Source organism: Phytophthora ramorum, assembly GCF_020800215.1.
Source record: "Phytophthora ramorum isolate Pr-102 chromosome Unknown Phyram_PR-102_s0011, whole genome shotgun sequence".
NCBI classification, from domain to species: domain Eukaryota; phylum Oomycota; class Peronosporomycetes; order Peronosporales; family Peronosporaceae; genus Phytophthora; species Phytophthora ramorum.
Window position 1 is genome coordinate 838,356 of NW_027150657.1, and position 15,235 is coordinate 853,590.

Below are 15,235 nucleotides of genomic sequence, written 5' to 3' on the forward strand. Positions count from 1 at the left end.
CGCGGCAAGCAAAGCTACAAACATGTACATACATACACACTCAGATGTCTCCATCTGAGGGGCGGGGAGCTGACTATGCATACGATACACACGCGCTCGGCCCGCCACTTGCGTCGACGCTATTTCCAATGATAACGTTCGCTCTAGAAGCCGTCCATGTCCGCGAGTTCACGCTCAAGCATCTCCTTGTCGCTGTTCATGGTCAGCTCGTCCAGCTCGATGTCGTCCACATTCATGTCGGACGGGCGGATCTTCGGGCTGCCGTGCGTCAAGCTGTGCTTGCGCATCTGGTGCAGCGCCGGCAACAGGTCCGAACACTTGCGCGTGATACGCTTCCTGGGCTCCGCTTCATCGGAGATGCTAATTGCTGACGCGCGGGTCTCGTCCATCCACGGATGGGCCAGAATGCCTGTGGCAGTAAGACGCCTTGTACGATCCACTGTCAGCAGCTCCGACACCAAGTCCTTGGCCTCATCGGACACCTCGTCCCAGTACGGCGCTTCGAACTGGTACTCGGCCTTCACCACCTTGCCCAGCACCGTCGCGTGGTTAGCACCTGGGAAGGGTGGATATCCGCACAACAGGATGAACAAAATCACACCGAGACTCCAGCAATCCACCTCAGCTCCGTACGGCTCGCCCTGTACCACTTCGGGGGCCACATAGCCCGGGGTGCCACACGCAGTGCCGCGACGAGACCCGTTCATGGGTCTAGCGAAGCCGAAATCAGCGATCATCACCTCGGCACCAGGTGCTGACGTTTTCAGTAGAATGTTCTCAGGCTTCAAGTCGCGGTGAACAATACCGCGTGAGTGGAGGTAGTCGATGGCGCCCGCAAGCTTGCGCATGAGCACGCGGGCATCTTCCTCCGTATAGCTTTTACGCTTCACGAGGTCGTCGAACAGCTCGCCTCCTGTACACAGCGGTGTCACGATGTAGTAGTATCTGTCCTCCTCGAAGTAATCTAGCAGAGGCACGATGTTCGGGTGGTTCAGACTCGACATGACCTCCACCTCTTGCTTTAGCGAGTGCACGTCCTGGGGACCCAGACTCGCCTTGGCAATACACTTGACTGCAACCTGCTTCCGCGTCTCGCGGTGGGTGGCAATGTGCACCACCGAGAAGGCGCCAGACCCCAGCTTCCGCCCAAGCTTGTAGAATCTGTGGAACGACGCGAGGTCCACGTTGTTCAACGAGCGATTACTCCCACTCGACTCGATGCTGCCAGCCGAGTTCTGACGCATAACGTACGTCGTGGGGGCTCGCAGGGTCGGTGCCTGGCTGCTGGGTTCCTGTCCCGACGACACGGTCTGCAGCGCCTTCATGATATTAGCATATGCCGTCTTCACGTGGGTCGTCCAGATATTCTCCGTCTGTTCCAGCTTCACTTCCCCAGCGGTCGCAATGAGCTTCTTGATGTACCCGCTGTTCGCGCCGTCCTGCACTTCACCTAGAATCTGGTCCAGGATGTAAATCATCTCGTCCTCCTTCTTACAGTCGTGCATGTCACGGATCAGGTTGGCCAGCACTGGGAAGTCCTGCTCCACTGTGCGTCCAGCCTGCGACGCCGGCGACAACGCAGGAGGTCCACTGACCGTCGAGCCGCACTCGCCCACAAGACCCAGCGACCTGGTCGACGCCGTGCCCACGACTTTCTGTCCGTAGCGGTAGTTGCTGTACTCGTTGTTCACAATATAGTGGAGAATGCCGCGTCCTAGCTTGGCAGGGCTCTCTCCTTCTATCCAGCGCTGCAGCGCGCGAATCCACCGCTGCCGCTCTACCTCCTTGCTGGCCTGCAGGTAGTACAGCACAACTGGCCCATCATCCATGCGTCTCGCGTCCAAGTTGCTCTCTTTGCGGTGCTGGAAGCAGTTGCCACCCGTGCTGTTAAAAGTGATGGCGCTTCGGGCCGTCCCGTCGCTGCCGCCGCTTCCCAGCAGGCCCAAGCGGCGCGAGCGCTTGCGTGCCACGAGCACGAAGCAGAACGGGTGGTGCTTGAAGGCGTCCGTGGGCTCCACGCGGATAGCGTCAGCTCGGACCAGCTCCATCTTCAGCAGCTTCTTCTCCAGTTGGGCCAGATCCTTCTGCTGCTGCTGCCTGCTGGCCGCGTACGGGTTCTTCCTGTACACTTGGAGAGCGCCGCGGGAGAGCACCAGGTGGCGTGGCAGCCACGTCTTAAAGAACTGACCACGCTTGTTGAGAGCGCCGCTGAGAATCACCTCGTGGCCGCCCCCATTAACGCCCGCGCTCACGCCGCCCGTGCTGCTGAGCGCCGTGCGCACGCTCTCGATGGTACCCAAGTGTTGGTACACTGGAGCCGGCGGCGCGGAGGCCGGCGCGGTCGCCAGGTGCGCGTGGTGGCGTCGGCGTCGGTCCTCGGGGCTGCAGAGGCGGTCGGAGGAGCCGCCCACGAGCTGCTTACGGCGCAGACTCGACTGGCGGTCGGTCGCGGGCACGGAGGCGCGCGTCTGTTGCAGCAGCAGCGCGGTGGACGGCGCGCCGGAGTCGTGCGTCGTCTTCATCGGGCGCTGGCGCTTTCTCTACTGGGGAATGTGGAAATGCGGTTGACAGCTCGAGGCAAGGTGGACATGGGGCTTGTTTAGTCTGGTACCTGTGATAGCGAATGTTTTGGTCTCAAAGGGGCGTTTGCTTTGTGGGTTGTTTATATAGTGGGAGTGCTGCGGTAGTGGATGACCTGTATCATATACTAGAAACATTTGTGGAGTCCCAGCTATAGAAAGATTACGATATCGTGAGGAGGAAAGAAAAGCAGCCTGTGATCTGGCATTCTAGAGGTCTATTTTCGGCGAATCAGGTAAAGCGAAAATTCACCAACGCAAGGTGATTGGCCAATTGCGCGTTATGAAACCCATGCTGTTTCATGCGGACTAGGGGCGCGCCCAATAATCAGGAGCTGATACCGACAGTCAGACGACGCGGCTGCTGAACAGTTTGCGCGGGCGAATGTGGCCGTCGTCGACCGACGTGTTGTGCCAAGGCCACTTCGTCGTAGGGCAGCACGTGCGCCACGGACAACCATGCGAGAGCTGGATAGGGCGGCGGCGTAGATGGCGCAAGTGGAGCTGACGCGCGCCTTCCTGGCAGCGCTGGCTGCGGGGTTTCTCGCAGAAGGCATTTTCGCAGCAAACGGAGCTTTTTCCGATCTTCAAGTGCAGTCCTATGTTCCCTCGTGTGACTGATTCCGGTCACAAGTTCTGCCTACAGCTCTGCCTTCGCTTCCTGCCTTCGTCCGCATGGTGACATCGACAGCTCTGTACTTGGTAGATTCGTTAACGTCCTCAAAGCAGAACAGGTCAGGTTCCTGTTTTGCATTTCCACTATTGATGGCACTGCTGCAGCTCCAAGCGGCAACAGTCTATCTCGCTATGCTGCTCAGCCTACGACAAAAGACCCGACGGCAGTCTACCTTCGCCGCGGGTCTCGGCTTATTTTCTTCAGGTCGGGCTGGCCGGGCACGTTCAGCATTCCAGGAGGTCCTGGCGGCGCACGACCTCCTGCCACGGGCGGCCACCCGTTCATAGGCGGCGGGGGCATGCCAACAGGTTCGTCCTCGCGAGCGCGCTTCATGCCGGCTAGAATGTGCGGCGGCGGCGGCGGAGGCACCAACAGTCCGGGGCCACCTGCTGCTGGAGGAGGTGGAGGCATCATGCCGCGCGGGAACCCTCGAGCGCTCAGCGGCGGCGGCGGGATGGAGCCCACTCCACCGGTGCTTATCGGAGCCATTGCAGCCCCAGGGGGACGGATTTGGCTGAGCAGCGCACTGATGGTACCGTTCCCGTCCATGGGGCAGTCCTGCTTCCAGTGACCCTTTTGACGGCACTTGTGGCACGTGTACGACGGAGGCGGCACCTTGGGCTCCGTGCAGTCCGAAATGTAGTGACCTGGGACGTTGCAGCGCTTGCACAGATAGCCTTCAGGAGGAACCTTGCGCTGCATCTGACCGCTAGGGCCGTGCTGGTCCTTCGTGGGGCAGTCCTCGATCCAGTGGCCCTTGGTTCCACAGCGGTTGCACGTGTACGACTCGGGCGGCGGGCGACGACCACCATTTCCTCGGTTGTCTGTGCTGGAGCTGTTGAATGTCTGGAAGTTGGCAGCGTTGATGGCGCTGGAGCGGAGGCTGCTCGCGCCGTCCGCCATACCTGGCAGCACCTCTGCGCCGTCTGCGCCTTGACGCATATGCATCATGCCATCGCCAACGTCATGCTCGTTCAGCACGGTCTGGCCGCCATTATACTTGTCGTCCATCGGGTCTCCCGGTCGATTGCGGCACCAGAACTTCGTGCTGTGATCGTTGCTGTAGTTGGTAGCAGCATTAAACAATACCGAAGTCAATTAGCTGCCTTCCAAGAGCGAAGGGGATATACGTGTGAGCTTCATACCTTCCAGTCGCGACGACATGACCAGCGGGATGCCACTGAATATCCCAGACTGCTGTGTCGTGCGCCTGGGGAATGGAGGCCAGCGCGTTATCCTTGCTGTGTAGGCACAAAAACAGAAACTATGATGAGTTTACAGATTGCAGCTCCACACGTTCGAGCACGGATAACGTACCCGACTTCCCAGTACATGAGAGATCCGTCGTACGAGCCACTGACAAAGAGACGCTCATACCACGGGTGCCATGCGATGGAGGTGACCTCGCGGGCATGGCCCTTGAGCGTGGCAAACTCCTTGAGCATCCGGATGTCGTAAATCTTGATGAGCTGGTCACGACTCGCCGTGAGCAGCCAGTTGCCGTTCGAGTTCCAGGCCACTTTGAACACCGTGTTCTTGTGGCCATGCAGCGTGTTGAGGCTGTTGCCCGACTTGGGGTCCCAGATCTTCACCAGGTTGTCCTTGCTGCCACTAGCCAGCAGACACTTCTGCGGGTGGTAAGCCACACACTTGACGTCCCAGCCGTGCCCTGTGAGCACGCGTTCTTCGCGTCCACTCTCAAAGTCCCAGATCTTGACAGTCGCGTCGTCGGAGCACGACACGAACTTGAAATCCGTGGGCGAGAAGCTCAGTGAGCGCACGGCCTCCCTGTGTCCTTGCAGCAGCTGCACGTTGGTCATACTGGACTGCCAGTACTTGATGACGCCGCCGTGGTCGGCCGTGACGAGCCAATTGTCGTTATGGGACCACACCATGGCTCGCACGGCGTCGTCGTGGGCCTGCAAGATGGTCTCGAAGTTGAAGGCCAGGCCGTTCCAGAGCGTGAACTCGCCCACTGAGTTGCCCGTGATGAGGCGGCGGCCCTCGGGCGTCCACGTGAGGCAGTTGACGGGGCAGCGCTGCTTGTTCGTGGAGCAGCGGCAGAACTTGGTACACACGCACGAGGTCAGGTCGTCGTCCCCCGGGTAGGCCAGGGGCGGCAGCATCTGCTTCTTGTAGAACGAGTGCGGCGGCAGCGCGTGTGACCGCACGCTGCGCGCAAGCACAAAGCGGCGCTGCGTCACGTAGTTGATGAAGGTGGCGTTCGGGTCCACGCTCTTGCGCACGATGGGCTTGCGCATACGCTTGTGGGGCGGCACGCCGCCCGCGTACTGGCTCGAGCCCACGTCGTGGCCGCTCTTGAGCACCTGCGCAGGGTGCAGCTCCCCGTTTTCCTGCATCGACAGCTTTTTGCGAATTTGAGGTCGTGTACCCAAACTTTGGGTCCTCTGCCAAATTATAGGTCGACGTTTAGATATGGACTTTTGAGAGATCTAAAAGCCCATACCTAACAGCGTCGTGTTGAAGATGCGAGACGTGTTGGCGCTCAAGAAGGCGTCGCCGGCTCTGCGGCTGTGTATCCAGAGTACGCGACTGGTGTTGAGCATTACAGAGGTGGGGATTGATGTAGTGGGGGTCAGAGTTCTGCGTGTCTGAGTATTTTGATGACTGCACAGCCGGAGCTGACGGACGAGACGTTCCGGAGTCACTTGCTAGATCGGCCGGATGAGGTGCTGGCGCAGTGTAAGGCGCTGACGCCGCAGGATATTTCCCAATGGAGCCACGAACAGCTTTGCTATTTGATGGACGACGCTGATTATGACCCGGCGGTGGCGGCGCGCGAAAGCGAGTCCGGACTGTTCTTGGATCTTCACGCGACGCTGAGAGAACTACGCAACACGATGGAGGAAGGTGCGTCTGCCATGCAGGGGCATTGATAACGGACAGCTTGCGTAAAATATAAATGCACATGAAATGCGTATTGACAGAGCATCAAGAGAACAAGTGCCTCTCTCCAACGGCTAGCTTTATGATCGCAGTTGACGGCAGCCGTAAGTCCGGCTGTACACAAAGAGTTTTTACTATGCAGATCTAACTGATGTCTTTATTGGCTCACGTTTTCGTAATTGCAGGTCAATCATATCTTGCTTTTGAGTTGGCCGCGCGGTTGCGACGGCAAGGTCGGCTTTCTATCGTCAACATCGACGAGGAGTTCGCGGACAGTCGCCAGCTCCCGCAGATTTCCGGCGAGTTCATCACTGAAGGTGCGTATCCATCACGGGACCTCATGGACCATAGATTCTAACTGGGATATGCGCAGAGTACAAGGCGCATTGCTCCCGGCTGCAATTGCCGACGAATCGGGTCACCATTAGCTGCGAGAAGAACGATTCTGTCTCCAAAACTAGCGTTGCGCAGCAACTTTTACACATCGCTGAGCGAGAACGAGTCGACTTCCTCGTTGTAGGGTCCCATGGCAAAGGAGGACCGTCAATCGACCAAGTACGACACGTCCCATGGGAAGTGTTGCGCAACACCACGTCAACCCCAACGCTGGTCGTGCCTCCTGCGCCGGTGAACTCCGTGATCAGCAAACAGTACGTGTTCGTAATTGCAGTGGATAAGTCATCGACTGCTATGCGCTGCTTCAACGCGACTCTCAAGCTCATGCGACCAGCAGATAGTTTACGCGTCGTTCACTTCTACGAGAAGCCGATCGTCGGCGAGTTCGACGCACAGCCGTTCGAATGGTACCGCGGCATCATCGAAGGTGCTCAGGTAAGCGAGTGTTCTCCAAGACATGCACACGAACCTTCACCTCACTTCCGTATATTGAATGTCCATAGATCAATGGCGAAGTGGAGGCCCAGCCAGTGGAGAGCACGAGCACGATAGCAGAGAGTCTGCAAGCCTACGTATCTTCCCACGCTGCGGCCTACCTCGTGCTGGGCTTGAATGGCGAAGGCGCAGAAGGCAAACTCCACACCGACCACGAGCACGACCCACTAGAAAACCGTTATACAGAGCAGGGCAATCCAATCGGCCGCCTTGCCTCTGCCATGCTCTTCTCGCCGCGGTGCGCGCTGTGCCTCTGCCCGTAGTAGTTGCCTTCAACTTGGTGTACCGGAATGTCGGCACATGCTCCAAATACAAGCCTCCAATTCCGATGGTTTTGCCAGCCTTGACCTCTGACACTTTATCCGCACCCTTCGCCCGAATAAGCCAAAATCAACCTGCAATACTCGATCTGCCCGCCACACTCCTCCTTATCGCTTTCGGAAGGTTTTGGTGGTGGCTCCCTAGCGGGCGGCCCAGAATCGCTCGCTCGCCGTACACACGCCTCGACCATGTTGTCCCTCGTCCGTCGCTCCGGAGCTTTGGCTCGGCCCTCGGCCGTCCGCTGCGCCTCGTCCGCCGTCCCCGCCACGTCGTCGTCGCCGTCGGTTCCGGCTGAGCGCGGCAACATCCAGGACCTGGTGGCTGGCAACGCCACAGCCCGCAATGGCGTCGGTACGGGCGGAATCCCTTGTTTAAGCTGCAATCGGTCCCTCACCTTGTGTGGTTATCTTTAAACAGAGTACGTCGTGTCCCGCGTGGACGACCTGGTGAACTGGGGACGCAAGAGCTCGTTGTGGCCCATCACATTCGGCCTGGCTTGTTGCGCCGTGGAAATGATGCACTCCGGTACGTCCGATGACAGATGCCCCTCGTCGTCCCTAATATCTGACATTTGGTCCCTCGTTTGACGTGTTCGTCCCTTAGCCGGTTCCAGATACGATTTCGAGCGTATGGGTATGGTGTTCCGTGCGTCCCCTCGCCAGACCGACGTCATGATCGTGGCTGGCACCCTCACCAACAAGATGGCGCCGGCCCTGCGCCGCGTGTACGACCAGATGCCCGAGCCGCGCTACGTCGTGTCCATGGGCAGCTGCGCCAATGGAGGCGGCTACTACCACTACTCGTACGCTGTGGTGCGCGGTGTGGACCGCGTCCTCCCCGTGGACATTTACGTGCCAGGCTGTCCGCCCACGGCCGAGGCACTGCTGTTCGGCCTCATGCAGTTGCAGAAGAAGGTCAAGGGCAACAAGTCGCTGCTGCTGAAACTGAGGAAGTAGGCGGCTGCTTGGCTGACTGGCAGACGGAAGCGCTGGGATGGAACTCTGTACCTGGAGCATCTGTATTAAGGTTGGGAGAAGACAAAAAGAAAATGAATTTGGATGAACACGCAGATGGAGAGACGCCAGAGTCGTACGTACCTCTCGGATGTGCTGGTGCAAGGGCTTGGACTGGTTGTGGAGCTGGTCTTGTAGAATAATTGCTCCTTCCCGACAATTGTCTTGATTTGTTGTCCGGCCTCATGCGTTGAGAAGGTTGGCTTGCGGAAGTCCAAGGCAGCACTGGAAGCGGATACATCTACAGGCATAAAAAACAATGAATCTGGATGATCAAAACACTGCAGAGCTGGAGAGTGCGTACCCTTGGACGCTTGGATTGGCTGTACGGCTTTGTCGGGAGGCAATCTTTGGCCAGAGTAATCGGGTTCGGATTTCATTGGGCTGCCACAGGTAAATTGACATCATCTTCGTCGCGAGTAAACCGAGGTACCTCAACCTGCGATGCTGGACCACTGGGACGTACAGTGCTCACTTCGACTCGGTGAGTATCAGATGACGCCGACTCAATTCTTCTTTTGCTTGTTCGAGGCAACACAAGCGACTTTGATCAAGTTTTAGGTGACGAGGATTGCTGCTTCAACCTGAATGATGTGGCGGGTTGGTTCTGGGCTCCTTCAGCGTGGCTCGTTGGTCCCAATTACCTTTGGTCGAGCAAATATCTGCACCCGCGCCCTCCACGCGACAGCTTCGACCACAGGCGAAGCAGAGGCTCCGCAGCGCGGCAACATTGGAGATCTCATCGGTGGAAATACAGTAGCTCGCGATGGTGCAGGTACGCGAGGCTGGATAGCCCTCTCTGTCGAATCCCGCGACTCACACTCCTGTTGCCGTATGCAGAGTACGCAGTATCGCGGCTCGACGACCTCATCGATTGGAGTCGAAAAAGCTCTTTATGGCCGCTAAGCTTCGGGCTAGCATGCTGTGCTGTTGAAATGATGCACTCGGGTGCGTAGATCAATCGTTCCACTCGTCCTTTATCCACTCACTGGGACCTGTTTCGTCGTTATCCAGCCGGCTCGCGCTACGACTTTGAGCGCATGGGTCTGCTCTTCCGCGCTTCTCCGCGCTGCACCGACGTCATGATCGTGGCTGGCACCCTCACCAACAAGATGGCGCCGGCCCTGCGCCGCGTGTACGACCAGATGCCCGAGCCGCGCTACGTGATCTCCATGGGGAGCTGCGCGAACGGCGGCGGCTACTACCACTACTCGTACGCTGTGGTGCGCGGTGTGGGCCGCATCCTGCCCGTGGACATCTACGTCCCGGGGTGTCCTCCGACCGCCGAGGCGCTGCTGTTCGGCATCATGCAGCTGCAGAGGAAGATCAAGGGCAACAAGTCGCTGCTGCGCAAGGTCCGCAAGTGAGACCGCGGGAGAAAATCTGTCGTGCTCCGAGGACGCATAGAGAAGCACCGGTCAGGATCAGGTGGCCACAATCGGCTCGGCATAATCATCAAGATGACGGCAGGTTGGAAATAGCTTGGTTTCACTATACCTGACAATTTCGTTCAGCGCGAATTCTCAGGTTTTTGGGAACGTCAAGCGTAACTTGTCAAGACGAGGTCTCTCTGATACTTTTCGCGAGTGCTTTGCCGTGCACCGACAACGAGTGCACCACCTTTTGCAACCGTGGCGAGGTGGCCATAAGCAGCAGCGCGCAATCTGTCGACGGTCATTGCTCCACGTCGCAACTAGCCTGGACCTCTCCTCTCGCTTCTCGCTCCTGGCCGCAGATTCCTCTGGTGCGGCCTCAGTCCGAGCTTTCGCCCGATTTCAGTCGAGTCTAGCGCCTTCCACCATGTTTCGCGTCAGCTCCCAGCTCTTGCACCGCGGTGTTCGCCCAGTGGGGGTCTCCAGCTCCTCGAGGGCACTTCAGACCACCTCCAAGGTGACCGGACCGGTGGCTCAGCCCCAGGAGGAGCTGCAGGTCTCGCAGCGTGGCAACGTCGCTGACCTGCTCAACGGCAGCGCCACAGCCCGAGACAGCGCCGGTAGGTGACCCACTTGCCTCCTAAAACTTTCAGTTTTGTAACTCTATAGCCCTCCTACTTCCTGACAACGGCAGAATATGTGGTCTCCCGTCTTGATGACCTCGTGAATTGGGGGCGAAAGAGCTCGTTGTGGCCCATTTCCTTCGGTCTCGCCTGCTGCGCCGTCGAAATGATGCACGCCGGTATGTTGTGGAGTAAACCTACGTCCGTGTAGACGTCAAATGTGCTAACCCCCCCTGCTTGCCTCGATGTAGCCGGCTCGCGTTACGACTTCGAGCGAATGGGTATGGTGTTCCGCGCCTCTCCGCGTCAGACCGACGTCATGGTTGTCGCCGGCACACTGACGAACAAAATGGCACCCGCGCTTCGCCGCATTTTCGACCAGATGCCCGAGCCCCGCTACGTGGTGTCTCTCGGTAGTTGCGCTAACGGAGGAGGCTACTACCACTACTCGTACGCAGTGGTGCGTGGAGTCGACCGCATCGTGCCCGTTGATATCTACGTGCCGGGGTGTCCACCGACGGCTGAGGCTCTGGTCTTCGGACTTATGCAGCTGCAGAAGAAGGTCAAGGGCAACAAGTCCCTGCTGCTCAAGTTGAGGAAGTAGCGAGCCGAACAAGTTCGTGGCTGACGAGATTCCTGTGAAGCAACAAGCAGTGGCAGAAAGTGAGTGGGCTGATCAGTATAAACTATGGTTTGCCAACACCAACATACCTCGATGTCATACTTGAGTTGCGCAGAGGAATATATTGCTCGGTTGATACAGAACGAAGGCCTTGAGAAATAATGCTGGCCATCAACACGCCAGCATGCGCAAGATGTACGTTTGAAGATCACCTTGCGGTGGGTCGCCACCACTTTCGCACAAACCTCCTGGCCATCAGCCAGAACGCGGCTGCAAGCGCAATCCTGCCACAACTCACCTTCAACCTTGCAATGGGGACGCAGTGGCCATCAACGCCACCGCACAATCGCTTTCTGCAGGCCTCGGCCTTGCTCCTGTATGAAAGTCTGGATTTTGCCGTGCAGAGGCAATTGATCGCTACCATGTTTCGCATCGGCTCGCGCTCCCTGACCCGCGATTCGACTTGTGTGCTCAGATCTCTCACGACTTCCAAAGGAGATTCTGTGCAAGGACACTCCCAGGTTAGCCAGCGCGGCAACGTTGCTGATCTTCTAGCTGGAAGTCCAAGCGCTAGGAACAGCGTTGGTAGGTCTTGTGAGTTTCACAGCATCCCATTCATAAACCTACAACTTCGTTTGCCTGTCGTGTTTCAAATGCAGAGTATGCCGTGTCCCGCCTCGATGACCTCGTCAATTGGGGACGTAAAAGCTCGTTGTGGCCTGTTTCCTTCGGTCTCGCCTGCTGCGCCGTCGAAATGATGTTCACTGGTACATTTCCTACAACTGAGTCTTGCACAATCACGCTAACAAGCCTTTATGCACTTGCAGCCGGTTCGCGGTACGATATGGAGCGCTTGGGCATGGTTTTCCGAGCCTCACCCCGTCAAACGGACGTCATGGTTGTGGCTGGAACTCTGACCAACAAGATGGCGCCGGCGTTGCGCCGCGTGTACGACCAAATGCCCGAGCCACGCTACGTCATTTCCATGGGCAGCTGTGCGAATGGCGGTGGCTACTACCACTACTCGTACGCGGTGGTGCGTGGTGTCGACCGAATCGTACCCGTCGACATATACGTCCCGGGATGCCCTCCAACAGCTGAAGCGCTGCTCTTTGGCCTCCTACAGCTGCAGAAAAAGATAAAAGGCAACAAGTCGTTGCTGCTGAAGCTGAGAAAGTAGTGAAACTTGAGTTCGGACTTTCGCCATGGTGATGAAAGAAAGCACTGCTACTGTGCAGCTGAATCCAAGCTCAAAAGCGGCTGCAATCGCCCATTTAACTTGTTCTTCTTGCGTTGCTTCAACGACTTTGTGCTTGGTGTCTTGCCCATTGCGTGGAGCGGCTCTCCATTGCGAAAGAGCCGTGATTGCTGCGTTGAGATAACTATCGCTGCAGCTTGAGCTTCATAGGCTAGCTGAGCGTCTAGTTGGGTCCATTCACTCTTCAAAATCGAGATGAATAGGCCAAGCTGGGCATCCACACCTTGCGGGCAGAATGCTTTCGCCCAGGTCTCTAGCTCCTCTCGAGACGCATTCAGGAGGTCATTCAGCGAGCCGGTTGGCAATCGATTATATAGTTCTGCCATCGGTTCATAGGCACTGCTCATTGCAAGTCTCCACAGATCATGAAGAGAGTGGGTTCTACGATTTTCGTGGCTCATCGGGGAGACAACATGCAGGAACGCGTTGAGAACCATAAAATCACATCGCTCTGTTGTCGAAACCCACATCTTTCGTGCTGAAATACTCGTTTGATCGGCTTCTACAGTCGTTCCCTTCTCAAATGAGGCTTCGCGTGATTCAAGACGCAAGTCTCTGGCCAAGGTATTATCCTCGTACTGATGATGGCCGCAGCACTTGCACTGTCGTGAAATTTGGCCGAGCTTCATAGCCAGACATCGCTCGCACAGGTGATCGTTCCAAAGGCAATGAAAGGAAGTAAATGCACCCCGGCGTACCAATTCAGTACGGTGATTGACGACTTGCGCTCTAGAACTGAGTTCACTGTCCGTTGCAACGGGCAGATACTCGACTCGATCTTTTTCTTGTAAAATTTCCACTGCGCGTTGTCGTTGGTGGGACGAAAACGTCGTCGAAGGCGAAAGCCTCACAACGTCTGCAGCATGCAGCAGTGCAAGGTACTCGCGCATGAGCATGTGGCCTTCGTACACCTCGTGCACTCGTCGTATCTGCATCATTATCCGGGAGTGGAGCGCAAAGTACTGCGACAAAATCTCAAGGACAAGTAGCGTCTGTGTTGGAAGTGGTGCGTACAAATCCACAAAACTCGGAGCTTCTTCAATAAGCCACTGGTGAATTCGTTTCACAGGAAGTGGATCCAGCGGGAGGGCGTACCGTCGTGCGAGGAAGTAGAGCTGCGTGTTGGGGACTTGCCACGTCCAAACATCGTTTCGGGTCAGCAGTAAAAACGTAGCGGAGATCTCTTGTGCTGACGGAACGGAGGGCTCCGTATCGCTCGTCTGAACAGCAGTACGAATGTGGTCGAGAACGCGAATATCAAGCGCATCCATGACCTTGCGCTCGAGATACTGGCGCTGAGCGACTCGCTTGCGATATGTCGACAGAAACCACTTCGCTTTTGCGTCACGCCACCTCGCTAGACCAGCCATTTCACGCTCCTCGATGCGTTGTCGCCTCTGAGCTTCTTTTTGCACGAAATGGAACCATCCTGACCAAGTGAGCTGCATCAGAGCACGGAGTTTCCTAGTTGCAATCTCCCTTGCCCGGTGCTTCACCTTTCTCCACTGCAGACTTTTTTTCGCTTCCGTTCGTGCCTGTACATCTCGATACAAGCGCAGGATCCGTCTGGCTGCGTGGTCTTGTCGGAGTCTATGCCGTTCACGCTTAGCGTGCTGGACGTGGTACAAACTGGCAATGATTCTTGCACTTGCATCCCACAATGTTTGATTGCGGATTATCCACGCTGAGCGCATACGGTCGTAGCACAAGGCCTTTGACTGAAGCATCCTGCAGTGTCGAGCGATTCATGACCAACATGAGTGAGACCAATTAGACTATTGAAGCGCTTCAAGGACGTTACCGTCTGTGCTCCTGCCGTTGACGCTGACGTTCACGTATGCGCTCCATTCGACAGCGAACGCCTCGGTAAAGCGCCTGGATGAGCGTAGCAGCGCGATGAACCACCGGCTCCTGCTGCCTTATTTCGTGCAGCTCTTTTTCAAGAAGGTGGGCCAATTCCTCGAGCTCCGCCACTTCTCCCTTGTAATACTCAACCGACTCTGCATGGGTAGCACTGTTTCCCACTGCTTTATTCTTGAAGAGTGCTGCTGCTTTTTCTTCTTGGTGCAGGGTTTCTCGAATGGTTTCAATATCGAAGCGAACCTGCTGGAGTTCTTGCTGAACCTGCTCGCATTTCAAGTGATACGCCTCACGATCACCTCGAAGCCGCTCAAGCCTTGACACGAGGCCTGCGAGGAAAGAGACAATATCGATTCTGCGTGACAATTGAAAAAAAGGGGGAATGGTAACGTGAACTCTTAGCGATGATACTCTCCTTCGAAGTACTTACTTGTTCTTCCGCACAAAGTGACCTCGGAAGGTGCGCTGGATGAGCAAAGAGCTCTTTCGGAAGATAGAAATACCTGTACACCAGCAAGTCTCGATTAGCAGTGAGGTCGTGTTGGCGGTACATGTAGACTGGTGCTTTGAAAGTAACCTTGTCTGCTTCGCCACTTCTGTTCCATTCGCAACTTCGCCACAATGCGCTTCTGGAGCATGTGCCTACACAGTATCAAAAACTAAGAACCTTCACGTCCAAATCATTGTTTCCAGCGCGTGCCGACCTGCGCCATCGCTTCTGAATAGTTTTGATGCGGCCAATTTGAATATCCCTAGAAACACCAGCGATCAGTGAAGGGGAGGGGGCAATCAACGCATTGGACCATGACGTGGTCGTTACCTCAGGTAACGTGCTCGCGGAGAAGGTATCGCATCGTTAGCCCACCACTTGGAATGCTGCTCCTCTTGCTGATTAGAGACGATAGTCACGAGTTGCTTCATCACCTGCTGCTTCTGTGACGGCGCTACGACCGTGCCACGCATCACTGCAACAAGTCGCCGACATCGCTGCAAGTCTTCGGGCAAACAACTATCACGCTCGCTTTCCACTGGCATGGCTCTGCCCTCCAGAAATACTACGACTGAAAAAGGTCATAAGAGGATCAAAGGTTTGCTTACTGTTATTTCGATTC

At 56.6% G+C, this 15,235-nt stretch overlaps 7 protein-coding genes across 7 annotated transcripts; 4 read left to right on the forward strand and 3 right to left on the reverse strand.

The window, feature by feature from the left end:
* Positions 1–143: 143 nt before the first annotated feature.
* KRP23_11097 (Calcium/calmodulin-dependent protein kinase type 1) lies at positions 144–2,522 on the reverse strand (the record flags this gene model as incomplete). Its single annotated transcript, XM_067881615.1, has 1 exon — positions 144–2,522. One exon carries the CDS (start codon positions 2,520–2,522, stop codon positions 144–146), a length of 2,379 nt encoding a protein of 792 aa, XP_067740908.1.
* A 901-nt stretch (positions 2,523–3,423) lies between these two features.
* Positions 3,424–5,615, reverse strand: KRP23_11098 (pre-mRNA 3' end processing protein WDR33; the record flags this gene model as incomplete). The annotated part of the gene is made up of 3 exons (XM_067881616.1): positions 3,424–4,315; positions 4,401–4,496; positions 4,573–5,615. The coding sequence occupies 3 exons, from the start codon at positions 5,613–5,615 to the stop codon at positions 3,424–3,426; spliced, it is 2,031 nt and encodes a 676-aa protein (XP_067740909.1).
* A 127-nt stretch (positions 5,616–5,742) lies between these two features.
* On the forward strand, positions 5,743–7,316 carry KRP23_11099 (uncharacterized protein; the record flags this gene model as incomplete). Its single annotated transcript, XM_067881617.1, has 6 exons — positions 5,743–5,829; positions 5,892–6,126; positions 6,204–6,266; positions 6,348–6,479; positions 6,536–6,993; positions 7,062–7,316. 6 exons carry the CDS (start codon positions 5,743–5,745, stop codon positions 7,314–7,316), a joined length of 1,230 nt encoding a protein of 409 aa, XP_067740910.1.
* A 246-nt stretch (positions 7,317–7,562) lies between these two features.
* Positions 7,563–9,754, forward strand: KRP23_11100 (NADH dehydrogenase [ubiquinone] iron-sulfur protein 7, mitochondrial; the record flags this gene model as incomplete). The annotated part of the gene is made up of 5 exons (XM_067881619.1): positions 7,563–7,725; positions 7,792–7,899; positions 7,978–8,326; positions 9,295–9,335; positions 9,402–9,754. The coding sequence occupies 5 exons, from the start codon at positions 7,563–7,565 to the stop codon at positions 9,752–9,754; spliced, it is 1,014 nt and encodes a 337-aa protein (XP_067740911.1).
* A 433-nt stretch (positions 9,755–10,187) lies between these two features.
* Positions 10,188–10,987, forward strand: KRP23_11101 (NADH dehydrogenase [ubiquinone] iron-sulfur protein 7, mitochondrial; the record flags this gene model as incomplete). The annotated part of the gene is made up of 3 exons (XM_067881620.1): positions 10,188–10,380; positions 10,455–10,562; positions 10,635–10,987. 3 exons carry the CDS (start codon positions 10,188–10,190, stop codon positions 10,985–10,987), a joined length of 654 nt encoding a protein of 217 aa, XP_067740912.1.
* A 772-nt stretch (positions 10,988–11,759) lies between these two features.
* On the forward strand, positions 11,760–12,185 carry KRP23_11102 (NADH dehydrogenase [ubiquinone] iron-sulfur protein 7, mitochondrial; the record flags this gene model as incomplete). Its single annotated transcript, XM_067881621.1, has 2 exons — positions 11,760–11,772; positions 11,833–12,185. The coding sequence occupies 2 exons, from the start codon at positions 11,760–11,762 to the stop codon at positions 12,183–12,185; spliced, it is 366 nt and encodes a 121-aa protein (XP_067740913.1).
* A 1,875-nt stretch (positions 12,186–14,060) lies between these two features.
* On the reverse strand, positions 14,061–15,158 carry KRP23_11103 (uncharacterized protein; the record flags this gene model as incomplete). Its single annotated transcript, XM_067881622.1, has 5 exons — positions 14,061–14,478; positions 14,554–14,626; positions 14,701–14,765; positions 14,828–14,875; positions 14,944–15,158. 5 exons carry the CDS (start codon positions 15,156–15,158, stop codon positions 14,061–14,063), a joined length of 819 nt encoding a protein of 272 aa, XP_067740914.1.
* Positions 15,159–15,235: the final 77 nt, after the last annotated feature.